This window comes from Malaclemys terrapin, chromosome 2, assembly GCF_027887155.1.
Source record: "Malaclemys terrapin pileata isolate rMalTer1 chromosome 2, rMalTer1.hap1, whole genome shotgun sequence".
Taxonomy (NCBI): domain Eukaryota; kingdom Metazoa; phylum Chordata; order Testudines; family Emydidae; genus Malaclemys; species Malaclemys terrapin.
In genome coordinates, this window is record NC_071506.1 from 42,073,086 (window position 1) to 42,094,865 (window position 21,780).

Genomic DNA, 21,780 nt, shown 5'->3' on the forward strand with positions numbered 1-21,780 from the left:
CAAGGCCTACAACTTGCCACCTCCCAATGCTGTCTTGGATGGGGTGGATTTGGTGGTCCTGTCCCCCTTAGAGAGCATTGGATCAAGTGTGACAAGTGCACCTACGGAAAAAAAAAAACACGTTTGTATGCACAAATGGGGCTTGTGGGTGTAAAAATATGGGCATGACAGGTGCAGCTGCAAAAAGAAAAATACCTGTGTACGTGCAAACAGCTTTGCAGGTGGCAAAAATGTACCTTTGATGGGCGCAGCTGCAAAAAAAAACTTTTGTGGGTGCAAGCAGCCTTGTGGGGGGGCAAGAAAGTGATTAGCTGCGAAGACAGGCTTTTGTGGGTCATGCCCATAGCTAATAATCTGGCAGTCATAGTGTTGAACCTGCAGGGACCACTGATTAATAAATAAATCAATGAAATAAATAACAATTACATTACAGACCATACACAATATAGTTCTTTTAAAGGCTTGCCCCAATGGAGCAAAGTGATCCAAGAACCAGAACGAATCCAGCCATTGCAGAAAGGCGCTGAGGTAGGTATTGACTATGCTTCTTATCGTGCTGCACCAGTCTCCATCACTACAAGTAGTCGTGGCCGAGTGGTTAAGGCGATGGACTAGAAATCCATTGGGGTCTCCCCGCGCAGGTTCGAATCCTGCCGACTACGAGCCGAAAGTAATTTTTGGCGGGGGCCCCTGGAGCTTTCCGTGTTTGTGCGGGTAACGCGGCGGCGGTCCGGGGATGTTTTATTCGTTTGCAGGAGAGGAGGGGCGGCAGCCGTGCCCCCGACGCTCGAAGCCTTTCCGCGGAGGCGCGCCCAGCCCGTGCCCTCCCCTCCCCCCCACCGTGGCGCGCGACCCGGCGGGCTCTTTGGCAACCGCCGACGGCCCGGCCCGGCGATGGCGGAGGATCTGGACGCGCTGTTGGACGAAGTGGAGACCAAGTTCTGCCGCCTACAGGCGCAGGGGGCGGTCGGGAAGCGAGACCGCGGCGGAGGCGAGGAGGCGGCCGGGGAGAGGGACAGGTTAGCGGCGGGAGTGGGTGCGCCGCGCTCTGGGGTGCCCGGTGCGGCCTCCCGGACCCGCCGTGCAGGCCCAGGGCTCCGTCCCTGCCTTGGGCGTCGTGTGTGTCCCCTACAGCCTCCCCCGGCCCTGGGCGCCGCGCGTGCCCGCGGTCCCTAGGGCCTCCCCCCTCCCCGGGGCGCCGCGCGTGCCCGCGGTCCCTAGGGCCTCCCCCCTCCCCGGGGCGCCGCGCGTGCCCGCGGTCCCTAGGGCCTCCCCCTCCCCGGGGCGCCGCGCGTGCCCGCGGTCCCTAGGGCCTCCCCCTCCCCGGGGCGCCGTGCGTGCCTGTATCCCCTGCGGACTCCCCCTCCCCGGGGTGTTAAAAGTCCGGGCAACATCACAGTGGGGGACCGGGGCTCAGGCAGGCTCCCTGCTTGCCCTGGCTCCGTGCAGTTCCCGGAAGCTCTGTGCGCAGCCCCTGCCCCAAGAGCCGGCTCCGCAACTCCCATTGGCTGGGAACCGTAACCACTAGGACCTGCCGGGGCGACGTCTGTGGGCGCATGGGCAGCGTCCAGAGCCTCCCTGGCCATCCATGCACGTAGGGGTCGCAGGGACCTGGCAGCCACTTCCTGGGAGCCACGGTAAGTGCTGCCGGGACCCCACACCTCGCCCCGTACCCCAACCCTCTGCCCCAGCCTGGAGTCCCCTCCAGCAACCCAAATTCCATCCCGGAAGCCTGTATCCCCTCTCTCATCCCTGAGCCCCTTCTCACACCCAAACTCCCTCCTGGAGCCTGCACCCCAAACCCCTCATCCCTGGCCCCACCCCAAAGCCCATACCCCAGCTGGAACCCTCACCCTCCTGAAGCCGCCTCCTGCACCCCAAATCCCTCATCCCTGGCCCCACCCCAGAGCCTGCACCCCCAACCGGAGCCCTCACCCCCCATGCACCCCACCCTCCTGCCCCAGCCCAGCAGTGTCTCCTGCACCCCGAACCCCTCATTTCTGCCCCCCCGAGCCCACACTCCCAGCCCAGAACCCATACCTCCCCTGCACCCCAACCCTCTTCCCCGGGGCAGAAGAGGAAAGACAAGCTTCAATTTGTCTCTAAAAGTACCAGGACTAAAAATACTCCATTCCATGATTTTGCAAGTACTCTGGTGCCCTCCCTTAACACATAAGTTGGAGTGTGATGCTAACCACTAGTAAAGATAGTGGTATCTTATTTGGAAGTTGAACCAAAGGCTAAGGGTGTCACTCAAGGCCAGTGCATTGTGGTAAACGTATGTTATTTGATATACTTTATTGATTATTAATAGTGGACTAGCAAGATACCATACTTGGAAATTAATTAGCTTATAAACTGTACAAAAATCAGTGTCACCAAATTTTGGTTAGTAAAATAAACAAACATTCTGTGCAAACATGAATATGAACTACAGCAGCACAATATTTATTAGCAGGATATGTAAAAAGTTCCCTATGCTATTGTTGTAATATACAGTGAAGTATGTACTGTCTACATGAAGTATGTTACCTGACTTTTAGTGGTTAAACACTAGCTTATTCTACAGTACGCAGAATGTTGAAATCGCTCATATCATTCCAAAAAAACCCAAGACTCAATGTTACTGAGTCTCCGTCTGTAACTAACTCATTCAGTTTCTTCAGAACAACATAGGCATTTTTAATCTCTCATCTCCACCATCCTTACGTCCCAAATTGACATTTAAACCAAGGATTGTCAGTTTGTGTTTGTTTCTGAGGCCTTGGCTACACTGGCGCTGTACAGTGCTGCAACTTGCTGCGCTCAGAGGTGTGAAAACGCCCCCCCCCCACCCCGAGCGCAGCGAGTGCAGCGCTGTACAGCACCAGTGTAATCAGGGCCTGCAGCGCTGCACGCTCACTCACAGCACTGCAAGCTACTCCCCTCGGAGAGGTGGAGTACTTGCAGCACTGCGAGAGGGCTGTGAATTCCCAAGTGTAGCCAAGGCCTCAGAGAGAGAGAGAGAGAGAGAGAGACAACCATTGGTGGTAAATGCCAACCTAGAGGCAACCATGGTGGAAATAAGAGATGTAAAAATGCATTAAATCCTTTTCTCTGATTGATCATTTGATCCTTATTTTTCTGTAATTGCTAAACTGCAATGTTGTAATTGATAATTTAAGCCCTTAAATAGAAATATTCACAAATCTAAGCAGATTTTCAGTGGGTTTAATGTTAGATTCTTATTACTGTATTCTATATTTCCTGAAATACAGTACCATAACTACTCTGAACTATTCTTTGCTTTTTCCATCTCAATTTATACTCTTAAGGAACTTTCATATTATAGGTTTTGTCAACCCATTACAATAATTAGGTTTTAAACCCATTATTTAGCATTTGTGTACCGTGCAGGTTCAAAGTTTTGTAGTTGTATTTTTAATTTGTGTTGATTTAGAGCCAAATTCAGACATGATTTAAACAGTCACAGATCCGTGTCTTCAACAGCAAGTTGAACTGGTTTACACAAGGTATGAATTTAGCATTGAATGTTAAGGGATTGTCTCAAATATATATATATATAAAAGCAAGGACATTCAGTGAACACCAAAGCTGTCATTAATGGTTCCATATGTATCTATATGTATGTATTATACTATAAACATGTCTATAAAATCATGCAGTGTTGTGTACCAAAATTTTGAAACACAAATTAAACTTGTACTTCAGAAATTACTGTATTTTGATCTGTCTGAAAAGAGTCAGGAATCATAAGCAGATAGACTTATGTACTCAACATTGCATTGACAATTTAGTAGTGTGTGCAAATGTTCAGGCTGATCTCTAATTTTCCTCTGCTCTTATGCCACTAACATTTTATGCCTTAGATACTAAAGATATGTTAGAGGGGAAATAGCTGAATGTTTTTTAAATGTTTCTTGAAACTAGGTAGGTATGGTTGAAACGCTTGAAACAAGTTTAACTGCTCATTTTACACAATGATGATGGATTTTCCTCTACATTTTTCAGATCAGCTAAAATACTAACAAAGGCTGTCATCGATGAAGAGGACATAGATGACATAATTAAAGATATCATTGATGAAAGCAGCTTTTCCAAAAAACCTGTGGTGAGTAGAATTCTGAAAAATGCATGAAGAGGTTCAGTCAGAAAATTTTCAGAAAAGGGAATTTTGGGGAGGTGTTTGTTTGTTTGTTTTTTAATTGTGAGAGAGTAGGTGGGTGTAGTGAACTTGGGAGCTCAGGATATGTGAACCGAGTGGAGGTTCAGAGAGTCCAAGAACCAGACTCTCTCCCTCAGTAAGTGGTGCAGCATGGACAAGAAATTATGGAAGCTATGGCCCAGATCCAGAAAGGGATTTAGGCATTGTGGTGCCTAACTTTTAGGCATCTAGAAAGTCACAGGATCAACACTGCAATTCACAAAGCCTGAGTTAGGTACCTTGGCTCCCTAACAATGACTGTGGAGATCACAGAAGCCAGCATGATAGTTTGGGAGCTGGCAATGCTAGCCCATGGGAAATTCTAAGGAGAGACAGGCTCTGGCAGAGACAGGTACCTATCATAGAGTATCAGGGTTGGAAGGGACCTCAGGAGGTCATCTAGTCCAACCCCCTGCTCAAAACAATCCGCAACTCCCCCCCCCCCTCCCCCTCCCCCTCCCGATCCCTAAATGGCCCCCCTAAAGGATTGAGCTCACAACTCTGGGTTTAGCAGGCCAATGCGCAAACCATTGAGCTATCCCTCCTATCTCTGTTAGCAACCCATGATCAGCAACTCACCTCCTGGAGTCAAGTAACTTAGGGGTCCTAAGTAGGAATAAATTCCACAGAAAATGATGGAAAGAGGAGAATATGATGATGTTTATAATTTTTAGCACAGAGGTTAGAGCACTTGCCTGGGATGTGAGAGATCCAGGTTCAATTCCCCCCCTTTGCCAAAGGGGGGAGAAAGGATTTTAACAGGCATCTCCAACCTACCACGAAAATGCTCTAACTACTGAGTTATGCGATATTCTGGTGTGGGGCTCCCAGTCTTTCCTGTTGACGCTGTTCTATTATGAATAAGTAGTAAAAGAGTCATTGGAGCAGGGGAACTGGACCTTGGTCTCCCACCTCCCAGATGAGTGCCCTAACCACCAGGCTACACAGTCTTTCTCTCTCTTTCTTTCTTTCTTTAGCAGGAGAGATTGAGGGACCTCTGACACATTGCCTAGGCTGGGATACCCAGGGTTGTGAGGCACCTAGCTACCACCTGCCTTATCTATGCCTGCCATGGTAATCCCCAACTCCTCCAGCCGGAGGCCACACAAGCACTCCCCTCTAGGCCTTACAGGCCCCACTGTTACTCTACAGGTTAGTGATAGATGCAGTCCAACCTTTGAGCCCTCCAGGCGTCTCCCTAGTGTCCAGCCCCTGGTCCACTGGTATTTGCAGTATTCACAGATTCGCTGCTTCCAAAGAAACAGTACTCACCAGCGTACCAGTTCTATATCATAGCACCTCTCCACTCAACACATAGCCTTTCAATAAACTTGATTTCACTACAAATATGAGTTTATTTAACAAAGCACAGATTCAAGTAATAGCAAGTAGTATTGGAAACAAATGTTTACATATAAAATAAAGTTATAATGCATTCTTGAGCCTAGACTTAATTACCAAGATACTCTCATGTCTTGTAGAGTTTGGCTCACCCAAAATCCTTGCAGCGCTTTTTATCCAGCTTAGCTGTAATACTCCTTTCATGAGACAAGTATGCGGTCAGCTTGGCTCCTGTATGAAGGATTCCATGTGTTCCCCCTCACACACACACCCCCGCCCTGTGCAAGATATACAAGTCCCATCGTTTGTCTTTATTCCTAGACAGGGCACTTCCCTGCTCATTGTTTCATCTTGTGAATTTCCTTTCTTGTAGATTTCACAATCTCTTATTTTGCCTGTGGCTCAGTATGCAAATAGGCCTACATTGTGAGCCATACAATACACAAATGACCAGCCCAGGGTGATAGGTGTCTGCTGCCTCCTGTCTGAAAGGAAAATTTTTGAGGTGTTTCACGTACTGGTGACCATCCTTAACTCCAAGACCTTAACAACACAAATTTTAGAATAGATATATAACTCCTCAAATATTATCCGCACATACTTTTTGCAGTGATGACAGTGACCAGTGGGCTACTGGCTCTTGGTAGAGACCTCACATGCCACCCTTTGGTGAACTGTTATGCTTATATCCAACCCAGAGGATCCCTGTAGAACCCTATGCACCCCCCCGTGCCTTCTGCCATTTGGCACCAAGAAGTCCTTGGGTCACAAGGCCAGTATCAGAATATCCCATAACTCAGTGAATAAACTTTATATGAGCTGCTATCAGGGAAAACTTCTGAAATTCCAATTAAATGGTCTTGTACTTTCCAATTTCTTTTTCTGTCAATACTTGTCTAAATAGAAGCTTTCTCTTCTTCAGTTTACCTCCTTTCACCATTTTATTAACTGATGTTGCAGTCTGGTGTGTTAGTATTTCATGGAAGCATTATCTGATGGTTAGCGCACAGAACTGGGAATCAGAGTTAAATTCCTAGCTAAGCTATGCATTTACTGTATGACTTTGGGCAAGTCACCTAGACTTCGATTTTTAAGTGTCTACTAATTTTCAGTGCCACACTTGAGACATCTAGGATGTGCTTAAAAAAAAGGGGGGGGGGCGTGGGCGTGGGCTGAGCACTCACAATTCCAGTTGGATAGATTTGAAAGATGTACATTTTGAGTTTAAGTTATTTGATTACTATCCCGGGCCAGATCATTATTCTCTCCTGCCCCACAACACCCAAATAGATTTGTATGGAGAGGGGCGGAATCTGCTGCCTCCATTGCATGGGCTTCTCACGGAGCCCTCTGCAGAGTGGGGGAATCTGCATTTGGGAAGGAAATTGGATGAGTATAGGTGTTTTATGAGCCTGGTTCCCTATCCACCAATGGGGGTATCTGCTAAAATTGTGATGCTTTTTGAGAAGAGCCAAATCACGGTGATGGGCAACTTGCAGTTTTTCTACCCTCATTCCAGCTTCCATCAGAGAGGTTTCTGGCCCTTGCTGCTTAAGCAAAATTGAATAGCTGTGTATGTTGCTGTAATGCTGCCTGGTTCTCTCTCTGTTTTGAAATAGAAACTGAAATCCAAATCTGCAAGTCCCACATCTGAAAGAAATAGTGCTTCCATTCAGGCTCATGGTAAAAGGTATGTGAAGAATGCTGAACTGAATACACTAGTGTGCAAATTCTATAATCAGTCTAGTAATGTATACTATTTAAACTATGATGACACTGAATTACAAAGGAACTAAGTATTTAGGGGAGCTTTCATAGGAGAAAGGACAAATAATTCAGCATTTTGACAGTTTTCTGACTCCAAAGAGCAGAGTAAGTTTTTCATTCATTTAATAGATTCCAAGGCCAGAAGAGACCATTGTGATCATCTAATCTGACCTCCTGTATAACATGGGCCATAGAACCTCCCCCAACATGATTCCTTCTGAATGTTTAAAAAAATCCAATCTTGATTTTAAAATTGCCCCGATGGAGAAACCATCACAATCTTGGTAAATTGTTCCAATGGTTAATTACCATTAAAAACTTACACCTTGTTTCCATTCTGAATTTGTCTAGCTTCAGCTTCCAGCCATTGGATCTTGTTATACCTTTGTCTGCTAGATTGAAGAGCTCATTATCAAATATCTGTTCCCCATGTAGGTACTTGTATCCTGTGATCAAATCTCCCCTTAGGCTTCTCTTTGTTAAGATAAACAGATTCAGCTCCTCGAGTCTATCCATATAAGGCATGTTGTCTAATGCTAAATTAAAGTACTAAAGATTACTCCAGTTGTAAATAATGTTCTGCCACATGAAAAAGCATTAACAGTTCAAAATTAATGTTCTGTTTTACTTTTCTGTGTTTATTTTAAGTCCCTATACTATTTGGTGAACATGTTGCACATAGTACAGTGTTTCTGTGACTCTTGCTTATGCACATGTTGAAAAACTTTTAACTCCTTATATGCTCCTGGATGTTCAGCATAAGTCCAATAAAGTAACACTTATTTTACAAATACTGTGCCTTGCCATTCTAATTAAAGTAATGGACTTGCTGAAAAGGTACACATGCTCATTGGAGCAGGACAAATTAGGTCAAATCAGTGTAGGTTATTATTATGCTACTTTTCCCAAATGACTTTAACTAATTTTACTATTTCTCTGTTGAATTCATGTAGCTGTTGTCCAGTGTATCTTGGTGGAAGCTCTACACCACGTGGTATAGGAACAAATATTTCACAGAGGTAGGAAATCTGAAAGATACTGCCCATTTGCATTATTACAATCTTATGTACAGTTTCTGTTGAGAGTTTAAATAAGTGGGTTAAACTTGCCTTACCGAAACATGTAAGAGATTTTGATAACTTGAGTTACATGTGGTTTATTTCATGAGTGTGTTTTAGAGACCTCTTGAGAGCTTATCTGCTCAGTATTGACACTAAAGATTCTATGGCCCTTTTTATAAAAGTAGGGTGTCCTGGCTCTTATGATTTCACCATTTCATTAGTTCTGCAGTCATAGTTATCCAGCCTAGGCCAGACTTGGATTTTTAATTTAAAAAAAAAATCAATTAAAGTTTCATGGCCATCTTTAGACATTTTAAGGAAGGAAAAAGCATGCAAGGCAACCTTTTTCCTTTGCAGGTAACATTTAAAAAAATAAAATAACCCATCAACTTACAGCAAGTCACAAAAAATTTCAGCCTAAAGGGAATTTTCTTCTAAATCGTGTTTTTAAAGTGCTTATAACAAACAGCGTCTTCACAACCAGAATTATGGGCCAGATCTTGACTCCTATGCTAAGGATTTGCACAGGGATTTTATGTGGGAGACTGAGGCCTTGGCTACACTTGAGAGTTACAGCGCAATAAAGCCTCCCCCAGCGCTGTAACTCACTCCCCGTCCACACTGGGAAGGCACTTACAGCGCTGTATCTCCGTGGCTACAGCGCTGCAGGTACTCCACCTCCCCGAGAGGATTAACAGCTGGTGTGGAGTGGCTGAGAAGCTGGTGCTCCAGTGTAAACGGGGAGTTACCTTATTATGCAGTGATTGACCTCCGGAAACACCCCATAATCCTTTTAAGTGAAGGTTCCTCTCTTTGTTTTGTTGTGAACTCCGGGGCTCCGGGAGCTGCTTATCAAAAAAACAAACACAGCTACTGTTTGCTGTGAATGAGTAGAGGCAGGCAGGGGGGCTCCCTTTGGAACGCCCACAACTAATGTTTGCTTGAAGAGAGAGGCGGCCCACAACTAATGTTTGCTTGAAGAGAGAGGCGCGCGCAGGGAGGGGGGGTCCATTTCAAGCTGCTGCTTATCTGGTCTTTGAGGAAAAAAACAAACAGCTGCTGTTTGCTTTCAGCAAGTGAGAGAGGGTGGAGGAGGGAGGGAGGTCGGAACTTGTAAGGCAGGGTGCTGACACAGTGTCGGCACTCCAAAAATCCACTCTCTCCCCCCGCACACTTCCTGTCACACTCCACCCCACCCCACCCCTTTTGAAAAGCACATTACGGCCACTTGAACGCTGGGATAGCTGCCAATAATGCACCACTCCCAATGCCGCTGCAAATGTGGCCACGACAGTGCACTGGCAGCTGTCAGGGTGGGCAGACGGCAGCGCTTTCCCTACTCAGCTGTACGAAGACTGGTTTAACTCACAGCGCTGTACAGCTGCAAGTGTAGCCAAGGCCTCCATCTTTCCCTGTAAAGCCACTTTGGTGCACACTAGCTTCAGTTGTGTATGTGACCTTTACACCCCTTACCTCAAAAGGCAGTTTTGTTTAGTGGACCTACTTAGTTGTGGTTACACAAGCCATGCAGCCACTCAAACTTGCTTAGAAAGAGGAATTGTGGAGTATTGCTCCTTAGGCCTTGGCTACACTCGGGAATTCACTGCACTGCCGCGGCAGCGCGGTGAAGTGCGAGTGTAGTCGCGCCGCCAGCGCTGCGAGAGCTCTCTCACAGCACTGTATGTACTCCGCCTCTCCGAGGGGAGTAGCGTGCAGCGCTGCAGGCTCTGATCACACTGGTGCTGTACAGCGCTGCGCTCGGGGGGGTGGGGGGGGGGCGTTTTCACACCCCCGAGCGCAGCAAGTTGCAGCGCTGTACTGCGCCAGTGTAGCCAAGTCTTAGTGTGCAGGGGAAGCAGTCTTCCTCAGTGGCCTTTTCCAGGGTGACCTGTAGCAGTTGAGCTGCTTTTGAGCCCTCTGCAGCATATTATCCTACTGCACTGCACTAGCATAGCTCTACAATCTAATAGCCTAAATGTAGGCTTCCGTATTTTTCATCAGGAAAAACTGGTAATCTAGCCCAAGGGTTCTCAAGCTTAATTGCACCGCGATCCCCTTCTGACAACAAAAATTATTACAAGACCCCAGGAGTGGGGGACTGAAGCCTGAGTCTGCCCGAGTCCCACTGTCCTAGGCAGGGGGGCCAAAGCTGAACCACAAGGGCTTCAGCCCTGAGGGGGCTGTAACCTGAGCCCTGCTGTCCAGGGCTGAAGCCAAAGCCTGAGCCCTGCTACCCATGGCTGAAGCCCTTGGGCTTTGGCCCCAGGCAGTGGGACTCAGTCTTCGACTTTGGCCCCAGACCCCAGCAAGTCTAACACCAGCCCTGGCAATCCCAATAAAAAGGGGTCACAACCCTCAGCTTGAGAACCACTGATCTAGCCTAAAAATCATTGTGAAAAAAGCTTTTAAAATACCAGCATTCTCCAATATTAAATAATTTACCTAATACTTCAGTTTAAGTGTATTACTATCCATTTTCCCCCGGGGTTTTAAAACTATCTTCAGATTAGTTGTCAAAAGTAAAACCGCTTTGCTAACTACACCTCTACCCCGATACAACACGACCCGATATAACACAAATTCAGATATAATGCAGTAAAGCAGCGCTCCGGGGGGGCGGGGCTGCGCACTCCGGTTGATCAAAGCAAGTTTGATATAATGCGGTTTCACCTATAACACAGTAAGATTTTTTGGCTCCTGAGGACAGCGTTATATCGAGGTAGAGGTGTACTCAGTTTCTTAATGTGTTTTTTGTTATTTAAAATAGAGCAGTATGTTAACAAACTCCTTTATATTAAGTCCTGATCCTGCAGTTCTTACGTGAATAGTCCTAAAAGCCCCAATTTGGTAAGGTATTTAAACACATGTGGACCTTTAAGCACAGGAGTAGTCCCACTGGAAGTTACACATATAGGCCATCCTGTTGAGGCCAGTAGAACTGCTCATACAAGTGAGGGTTTGCAGGATCAGGCTGGTAGTGGAAACAGTATATGGTATAAAAATATATAGAGAAAGCCTTAGAACTTGCAGAGGAAAGATCCAACTGTAAGGACATGCATTCACGATGAAACATAGGAATCTTACAAGGGCTTAGGTTACTGGTGAGTACGTCAGTGGGGAGTGAAGGGAAATAAAACTGAAGACCAAATAGAAAACCACTGGCATATGACTTTTTAATATATGGATTTCTCTTCAAAAAGCTACAATTATTACTTTTTGTCTTCTAAATGTTATAGTTAGAACTGACAGCACTGCCTTGAGTTAGGGTTGCCTAAAACTTTCCATTATAAGACCCTGTTTTTGGTTGTGAAGCTAACTGTTTAGACTGAAGTTTTCCATGCTGAATGTCTGCCTCAGGCTGATTTTTTTGTTTTGTTTTGTTTTGGGGTTTTTTTGTTTTTGTTTTTACGTTTAGAAAAATTAGTTTAGCCATTTCTGAGAACAAGGGAAAATAACTTTTTTTAAATATTTTTCAGAATAAGTTCACCATTTTGTTGAGCTCTAATGCCTCCATAATTCAGAGCAGGATCTCAAAATGTTTCTGGGGGTGGGGGGAATGGTCCCGGTGGGGTCAGAAAGATACCTTTGCTGCCCCTGTAAACATGCACCCAAATCTGCCAGGCACCACAACTGAGATCAGGGAGCCTCTCTCCTGTGCTCTTATTGCTCCCCTGCTGGTGCCCAGGCAGTGTGGAAGAGGAGTCAGCCTGTTTCGAGTGCTGAGGAATGAGAAGCAGAGGGAAGAGCCGGGGATAAGAAATGGGGGAATGGGGACCCTGCTCCAGGGAGGGGAACAGGGGCAGATGGAGATAGAAATAGCACCCCTGGGAGAGGAAGACATGGTTGGGGACTGGGATAGAAAAGTCTCCTCCAGAACCTGGAGCAGAAACCAGGAGTCTGAATTCCCTACAGACTTCTGCTGCTAGCCAACATGTGTGAAGCCTGCTGACAAAGTATGTATCTCATCCTCCTCTTGTGGCTGTCCTGCAGATAACCACCTAAAACTATTACTGTCACCAGTTAGTTATTCTGTCAGCTCAAGTGAGAGTGCTCTGTGCTGTGTGTCTAAAGATTCCAACCGTGGAGACCAGTATGGGTGGAATTTGTTTGTTCAGTTTGCTTTAAAAAACCCAGTAAATTACATGCAAAAAACTATGTTAAGAGAACGTTATGGTTGTCAAGTCAAGCATTTATTTATTTCTATTCCCATTCAGTGTATAGTCCCATACCTTATTTACTGTGTACCAAATCTGCACTGAATACAGAATTATTAATTCCTTTACAGACTTTTTTAGACACTTAGCACCATTGCATCTGAATGCTTCACAAACATCAATCTTTACAACACCCTTGTGAGGGGAGGTGGTGGTATTCTCATTTTTACAGATGGGGAACTGAGGCACAGAGAAATTAATACCAACATTATCAGAAGTGTCTGCCAATTTTAAGTGCCCAACTTGAGACACCTAGGGTCTGATTTTCCAGAGAAATTAGAATTGCATGGCACTTTGTATGTTTAAAGCACAGCTCCCATTTACATCAGTTGTAGCTCTGAGTGCTCAGCACTTCTGCAGATTAGGCACCCAGAAAATGAGGAACTCACAGTAGCCACCTGTGAAATTTTTGATTTTAAGGGATATACTCAGCATCACAGAGGAACCCTCTGGCAAAGGCGGGCATAGAATCCAGGGAAGCATTTTGCTTCCTTAGCCATGAGACCATCCCTTCTCTTCCTACAATCCCGTGCCTCATTCACTACACATCTTCCACCTTCACCCTCCAAATGAGGCAGGAGTTGAGACAATAGCCTACATAAACTATATTAACCTAGTTAGTTCCCAGCGCACCATCCAGCTGGTGCACTGAATGTGGCAGTGGAAAGTATGGTATGGGCTCATGTAATTAAAGCATGTAGAATGCCTATGCATGAGAGGGCACCTTAGTTCTGGCATTTTGTAACTTTTGAGGACTTGATTTTGAAATCTTAATGTATCTTTGTAATAAATCACTGATGTTTGATTATTTTACTTTGAACAGATCATGTGATCAGCTACGTTGTACTGCCTGTGACTTCAATGTGTCTCATTACAATGACTACCAATGGGATAAGTCATGTGATTATCTCTTTTTCAGGTATGCCTCAGGTAGACTTGAAATTTAGTATTTGGGGGGGTAATATGCTTATCAAAAATGTACATTTTAATAGATAAAGAGCCATATTTATTGCTGGCATAATCAGGTGCTGTTCCTTGTAAATAGTGTCACTTTCACTAGTGATGAATTTGGCCTCTTGTGTTCTACTGCAATATGTCTCATTTATGAATAAAGTAAAAATATGACTGTCCTTATGTATATTTGCCACCATGTTTTGGGTGACAGACTTATTGCTTCTGTCAGTTTTTTTTCTCTCCACTGTTAAGTACTGTGCTCATGCTATGTATATAAGCTGTTCAGTGAGACTTAAGCAGTTTAAAAGCCTTTGTTTTAAAAATGCAGAAGTTTGACTAAATGCAAGGCTTTCCATGGGAAAAAACCTTGGACCAATTACTTTCAAAATATTTTTGTTGTTGTTGTTAAATTGTGGTATTTCTCCCTCTCCCCCACCACAATGGGGATTTGAAGTCCCTGAATTTATCCTTTAGCCACTTTGACTTCTAATTTCTCTAAAACCTTTCCTAGGTTGGATTGTAATTACAAATAAGAGGTTTATTCCTGATTTATACAGGGAATTTAAATACAGTGCATTCCATTTATTTTGATAAAATCTGTTTTGATCAAAAGTTTGTTCTCTTAAAATACATTGATCGGGTTAATTGGATGTTCAGATTGTTTGTGCGAACACCAGGGGGTGTATTGTAGCTTGTAAAGAACACTAACACCTTATAAATAATAACACATTAGTAAGTCATCTTATTATTAATAGTCTCTTCCTTGTTCTCTCTCTGATCCTAAGAATTGACAGAGAGACCCTTGTTTTTTTTATTAATACAAATTATTAAAAATACTCTGCACTGATAAGTTTTTTGATATGACTCTTTGGTAACTAGAGAGTTTCATGAACTAAAGGGCAGAATGTATATTATTTAATGTACAAGTTATTCTGTTCCTGAGATTTTGAATGAATAAAATAAAGAATCTAATCAAGTGAAAGGCATTGTTATCAACTATTTCTAATTTGATTAAAATGTGTAATCCTCAACATGATGTTCAGCAATTTAGGCTAACCTGGAATTAAGAAAGCAAATTAGGGGATTAAAAGTGAGAATGAACCAGTTACGTACCAAGTGGAATAGACAGAGGACAGATATACTTAGGGCATGTCTACACTACAGACTTAAGTTGACATATGTCAGGTTGACTTACAGTCACCACAGTAATTACTGCAGAGGCTGATGTCCACACTACCCTCCTTCTGTTGGTGGTGTGCCTCCTCACTAGGAGAGCTTCCACCGACGGAAGAGGGATAGTGTGGGAGGCTGAAAGGCAGGACTCTCAGCTCCCTACTGGGAACCAGCTCCCCCACCCCACCCCCAGGCTTCTCGGCTCCCCACTCCTGGCTGGGAGCAAGGGACAGCCTCCTGGGCTTCTCGGCTCCCTGAGTAGGGGCCTCTGGGCAGCAGCCTGGCTGGGAGCTGGGGGCAGCCAGGCTCTAGCTACCTGGCTTTCTTGTCAATTTCACAAAACTGAAATTGACAAGAGAGCCAACAGCCCATATAAGTAAGGCAGTGTCTGACACTGCGTCGCCCTGACTACACCGCCATAAGCTACACCTCTCATGGAGGTGGAGTGATGATGTCAGTGTAGCAGAGCACTTACATCGGCGGGACAAAGCTGTAGTGTACATCATTAGGTCGACGTAAACTGCCTCACATTGACCTAACTATGTAGCATAGACCAGGTCTCAGATATTTGATTACATTCACTTGCAAACACAACCAGCTGTCCAATTTTTTGAATATTAATATTAGACATGCCTGGTCTGTTAAACAACATGTCATAGATCTTGTAATAATGCTTACTCTGTAACATCACTCTGCTAAACAGAGAGCTCTGATGACAATAATCCTATGTAATGTCTCTTTAAACAAAAGCTCACTCTTGTAACGATTGTTTTGTTTCTCATATTTACATGGCATGGATTTGTAAACCTGTTAATCCTTCCTAAATAAATAGTGTAAAATTGAGATGTAAAGGATGGACAAGCAAGTGAGTAAATAAGCATCTACCCCACTGTTTTTAGTTCTCAAATTTCTATCTAAACATTTTTATTGTGCTCATCAGTGCAGTATTTGAACATCTATAAGGGCAGCAGATGAAGGATTAATGGAAAGAGCAGGCTAAATGTCAGTCATGGTTAAAACATTAAGTTTACACTTGCTTTTTGAAATAGTTATTTCAAAATAGATTGGTCCTTTGGCCTCTTCATTTGCATTGCTGGATGCTAGCGTAGAAGTAACTTGTGACTTGATGTTCTCCCTATTGTCTATCCGTCTGTATTATGAGATGTGATCCCTTTTGCTTTCTACCCTGCTCCTCCATCCCTATCCCTTTCACCACAGACCCCAAAGTGATTAACTTGCATATGCTATTTCCTGACAGCAGAATGTCACTGTGCATATGGATTCATTTATGATACAAGTGAACCAGTTTAAGATACTTAGAATAGGATAGCTGATACTGTATGAATCTAAACTAAATGGATACTTATAACACACTTCAGATTCACTCTCTAGACCAGATTGACCCCTCCCTAAATTATTCCCAAGTAGGGGAGCTAATACTACATTAGTCTACTTGGTATTTCTTTCCGATTGATATTTTGGAGGATGGAGTTCCCTCCTCTGCAGAACTAACAGAGAACTAAGCCTAAAAAAACTTCAGGTTTCAATACACCTGCAAACAATAGTGACAGTACACTGAGATCTTTACTCAGGAAAGCATTCTATTCAAGACAGCACTTCAGCACATGCTTGAATCCCATTAAAGGTAATGAGACTTAAGTGCACACTTAATGTCTAGCATGTGTTTAAGTGTTTTTCTGAATCAAGGCCCAAAGCTTGTTTCATGACCTACTATCTGGCCTGAGTGCAGGAATGGCTGTTATTGCACTGTACTCTCCCTGTGGTTGCTGATCCCTAATCTCCTGTCTCCCTGCGGGTTGTATACTGCAGAGGAGGGAAGAGCAAGCAAGATGCTCTGTCCCAGTCAGGATTATACATCATTCGTGTTTCTTGCAGATTTTTTTTTTTTTGGTGGGGGGAGGGAGGGAACCAGTGCTGCAGAGAGTGGCTGTCTCCCTTCCCCTCACCTCACCCTCGCTCCCTCCCCACCACAGACCTCAGTGTGCATAAACCACCCACGGAAGGGATCGACTTAACCACAGTACAAAATGTTCTTTTTCTTCCAACTGGTGTCACTAAAAACAGTGTAACAGGAGGGGTTTGACCCAATAGTTTGCCTTCTTGAATTTTTATATGCTAGAACGTTGTGTTGCTCTAGTAACAAAAAAGTTAGCGTGACCTGTATAAACTTCAGAGCAGCCCATGGCTGATTTAGCCTATAATTCATTATTAAATCAGAGATGCTATTGCATTATAACATCAGTACTTACCATGAAGGTGATTTAAAAACTGCATATAAAAAGGAGACTGGCCTGTTTAAATAACTTCATTCAGCATTGCTTGGGGACTTTATAGTTACTGTAGTCAAAGCTCCTACAATGACAGTCCATTAACTGACAGGGAACTGGTTCTGAGGGCAACAGTGCTGCATTTACTGGGGGGGCCTGTGTGCTTGTGGTCCTCCTTCAGGTAAGGAAGAGGATTTTCAGCAACTGCTCTGGCACCACAACCACTACACATTTTCTTAAATTGTATGTGATTTCTCACTTCAGATCTCATGATAGTAGAAGAAGGAGGCGAGGAGGGGGAAAAACAGTCTTGAGAGCTTGTGGGTTGGAAGAAGATAAGTAGATGTAGGCAACAGAACCAGGAGCCCGTTGAGTAGCTGGAGAGGAGTAACACTGCTGTTCTCATTGGCAGTTTCCTGCATGCGTATAGACTGCCATAGAAGCAAGAGCTGTCCAGCAATCACATTGAAGTGTAATGCACCTAGCATGCTAAAAATGTGCGTTAAAAAAAATGTAATAAGGTGTCTTTATAAAGCTAGTCTGTTAGAGTGGTTTCAGCAGAATGCATGGGCTAAGATCTTTTCTCAGCTTCACACACAACTCCCGCTAAAGTCAGTCCCAGTGTACGCACATCCAATGTCAGAATTTGGACCCATAGTGCTAAGTGCTTATTTTATAGAAAAAAAACTAACTCACATGGTACTAAAGTGAACTTATTTGATTGACAGGAATAACATGCCTGAACTCAGTAAATTAAGAGCAAAGATGATAAAGAAGAAGGGATCACGGGCTTATGCTTGTCAGTGCAGTTGGAGATCCATTGATGAACTAACTGACCTCCGAACAGACCGGCAGCTTCGTTGGGTCTGTGGTAAACATGTAGAATGAAGTCTTCTCATGTTTGGTATGCGTTCCTGTGTGAAAACAGACTTTCAAGTCAAACTGACTTCCTTTTAGCATGCATTTCCCACTCCATTTTCTGAGAACAGAAAGGAAGCTGAACATGTTATCTAGAGCTAGATCGTGACACTGAATTCAAAACTGAACGTTTTTCCTCTCACTGTAACTGTCTCATGAATTAAGGGAATTCATAGAGGAAACAGTCAGTTTGGAGGCATTCTGTTCCCTAGAGTGCCAGCTACAGGTGACATTAGAAGTGTCAATGAGAAGTGGGGTTGAAGAGCCCCTCCCCTAGTGCCAATGGAGGGAGAAGAAGCCAATGAAACCAAACGGAGCACGAAAAAAGGGAAGAGCAAGAGCCCCGAGCCAGCAGAAGTCTGTACAAGATCTGTGACTCCATGGAGTTGGGGAGCAGCCACGCCCTATGGCACTCTTTCAGAGATGGGTGGATATCCGCATGGGAATTAATGCTCCTCCTCCCACTCTGCCTGTAGCCTTATGCAGGGGTGGCAAGGTGTGCTGCCCAGGGAGTGAGTAGTAGTACAGATCGAAATGGATGAGAACAAGACCAGCTGTCACCACACAGGGCTTCACTTTCCTTTACCCTCAAATCCCCAAGAGCTGCAGATTTTGGAGACTCCAATCCAAGCTCCTTAGTGCTCACTACTCTTTAGTTTCCTCAAAGCCCTTTGTCCAGAGTAAGACATTCCGTGGAGACTCTGAGGTTCACCACTTAGTTTCTTGGCCTGGTCTCTCCTCGCTCTTTTGTTTCACTGCAGGGAGGGGACAGTATGGCCCTGAATTATTTAACGATATTCAATAAGTTAAGATGGGGAAATATTAGCTCTGCAACAGTTAACAAAGATGCTCACATTTAAGAGTCAACAAGATATATCCCAACTGTCCTCGTGTTTGGGTTTTTCAGTTAAAAGCTTCATTTCAGAAATATTCCACCCCCCAAAAGTGTGACTTGCCCATTGCATTCCCCCTTAAAACAGCTCCCAGTATCATGTTAGTTGATGAGATGTTTTGATTTAATATTAATGTCATAGTAGCTAATAACCCCTTGTTTTCTTCACTACCTCCATATTTAAAATATGCACAAGTATTATGTATGGCTTGTTTTGTTTCAGCACTGGAAATTATCATATTGAAAAATGGACTATAGTTCAATTTCGGCAAAGGGGATGGGATCATTTCATACAGTGATGTAAAAGAAAATGGAATGAAAACACTGTACTGAAACTATTTTTACTATTCAATAAAATAGTATTCTAAGGATTAATTCAGAGTTACTTGATGTATGCAATTCCACCTATACAAAGTGATAACTGGTTTTTAAACACCTGTCATACTTTAATTACATCAGGAGAAATATGAGGAGCATTCTGCAGTAAGCAGATGAATGAAGTAACTCAAAAAGATTGGAAATTACTGTCATTAATTTCTTGGGAGGGTTGTAATTAAGAAATCCTCTTAACCAATCTTATAATAATTGTCATGAACCTAAAGTTCTGAATAGGTGGTTCTAATAAATGTAAATATTCCCTTATTAGCAAGGAGAATTTTTTTGGCTCTTCTGGTGATGCTGTATAGTCATCTTCATCTAACTAAAGACAGTCTTTTCACATCCTTGGCCAAATTGTCTGTGGTATTTTGGTTGCAAGTAAAATTTGGTAAGTTTTCTGCTGGGTGGCCCTGCTGTAGATTTGATCATTCGGTCCTTAGAAAAATGTCCTAAGAAAACTCCTAATGAGTGTGTATCATCTGCAAGTTCACTGGTATTTCAAGGCAAAGTTCCAGCTTTTAGATAATACAGAACTGCAGGTTCCAGAAAATAGGCAAACCTAGAGATCAGTTGATGGACTAGTTCTGAAACAGCTGTTAGAAAGACAACTCTGCTTACCTGACAACCCAATATGAAGAGCTTCACCATCCTCGGTTTGGATTTGTAAGGGGTAAGTATTCCTGGGTTTTCTTCGGATGAGCTGAGTGATTTACAGGCTCAGAGAATGCTAGGTGGGGTTGGGGTAAGAAGAAACCTACAATCAGGCCATGATTTATTGAAGAGTTTAGGAGAAGGAAACTACTTTCCATTCTTCCTCTAGAGGGAGTTCAGGTCAGCTCTGCATTTCAACAAGTGATGAGTTGCTTTGGTTTTGTTTGGCTAATTCAAAATGATTTTAGAGGAACTTCCCCTAAGTCTTTGTTACCTAGTATTTGGAAGGCACCTCTCCTATATGGAACCAAATATTCAAGACTTTTGTTTCTGATAATGATATGCAAGATACACAGCTATTAAGCTGACCTAGTAGTAATGCTCTGGGAGATGTGGGTTTGCTGACTGGTCTCTTGTTTTCAGATTCAGCAACACCTCGCAGGGACCTCGATGAGTGAAGCTAAGCCAGTAATGAGCAGGGAACCCCAGTCACTGCTTTCAGAGCTAGCAAGCAGAAACAAGGGAAAATGATGTGTTAATTTAGATGGAAAATGTAGATCTAAAGAGTCAAAGGTGCTAATGAGACCCTGTCACTGTCCAACATTAAACAAGGTTTGGTAAACAGAGACCTCAACCTGCTTCAGACCATGGCAAATGCATTAGAAATCCTCTTAACCTATTATTAAAGATATAGAAAAGAAGGGAAAACAGTTAAAGCATTTGAAGCGTAAAAAATTAAACAGGCTCTCGTTTTAACAACATCCCTTGTTCCCTTTTCTTTAACTAGAGAGAGTTATTAAAAAGGAAAAAGCCCCTTGCATGACAGTCTTTTAGATTATATCAAAGATGGTCATAACTGTCCTTTTTGGGGAAAAGAGAAGTTAGTGGAGATGGGTTGCAACTGTTGTGCAAGCCCAGTCCTGTTTCCTCAGAAAACAAGCACCCAAAAAGGCAGAGAAAAAGACAGAAGATGCAGCTTCTCTGGTGCTAAATTTACTTGTGACCTCGCTGCTTGAGAAATACAAGCACAGCACACGAGCTTATCAACCACTCTGAGTCTCGGCAAACTTGTACCAGCATCGGGCTGTTTAGGACATTGCTTTTAGCTGCTTGTCTGGTCAAAGGCTTACAACACTGTTGCAAAATACACCTCTACCCCGATATAACGTGACCCGATATAACACAGATTTGGATATAATGCGGTAAAGCAGTGCTCTGGGGGGAGAGGGGGGCTGCGCACTCCGGTGGATCAAAGCAAGTTCAATATAATGCGGTTTCACCTATAACGCAGTAAGATTTTTTGGCTCCCGAGGACAGTGTTATATCAAGGTAGAGGTGTATGTAGTCTTGGCCAGCTAAGCCAGACTTTTTGTTAGGCAGGAACAAAGAGGAGAGAAGAAATAAAGTGGAGAAGGAAAAGAACACATAGGTGAGAGGGGACAAACTCTCATATCCCAGGTGTTGGCTGAGTTTAAGCCAGAGCCAGTAGATGTGGTGGTATCATCTGGGTCCCTCTCTCTGCCCTGCAGTGGTCAAGACATCTCTGAGGATCAGAATGACAAAGGCCTGGGGCCCTAGCAAATAGTGGGATGGCAGACTCAGACTCTAAGCTCAGAAGGGGCCATCATGATACTCTAATCTGAACTCCTTCACGTTGCAGGCCACAGAACACTCACACATCCAATCCTGTAATAGACCCCCTAACCTCTGACAAAGGTGAAGCTCGCTCCTTCCTCTTCTCATGTCTCACAGTAAGCCATCTTTTCCCCCCTCTGAAGTCTCTTTTTAATTTTCTATTTTTTATTTTTTTGAGGCGTCCGAAAAGGAAGTGATGGGCAGAATAGCCCATCCTCTCATTTTGTCCACCTGTTAGGCCTAATTTCTAACGCACCGGTTTTGGTTCATTGATTTCCATCTCACATTGTTTTTGTTAACCAGG

At 44.0% G+C, this 21,780-nt stretch overlaps 1 protein-coding gene and 1 non-coding gene across 2 annotated transcripts; both read left to right on the forward strand.

The window, feature by feature from the left end:
• The first annotated feature begins 506 nt into the window (after positions 1-506).
• On the forward strand, positions 507-19,187 carry CFAP418 (cilia and flagella associated protein 418). The gene is made up of 6 exons (XM_054019139.1): positions 507-1,019; positions 4,012-4,111; positions 7,165-7,235; positions 8,266-8,331; positions 13,411-13,506; positions 17,731-19,187. The coding sequence occupies exons 1-6, from the start codon at positions 895-897 to the stop codon at positions 17,888-17,890; spliced, it is 618 nt and encodes a 205-aa protein (XP_053875114.1). The 5' UTR covers positions 507-894; the 3' UTR covers positions 17,891-19,187.
• TRNAS-AGA (transfer RNA serine (anticodon AGA)) lies at positions 581-662 on the forward strand. The gene has a single exon. It is a non-coding gene; the product is annotated as a tRNA-Ser (tRNA).
• Positions 19,188-21,780: the final 2,593 nt, after the last annotated feature.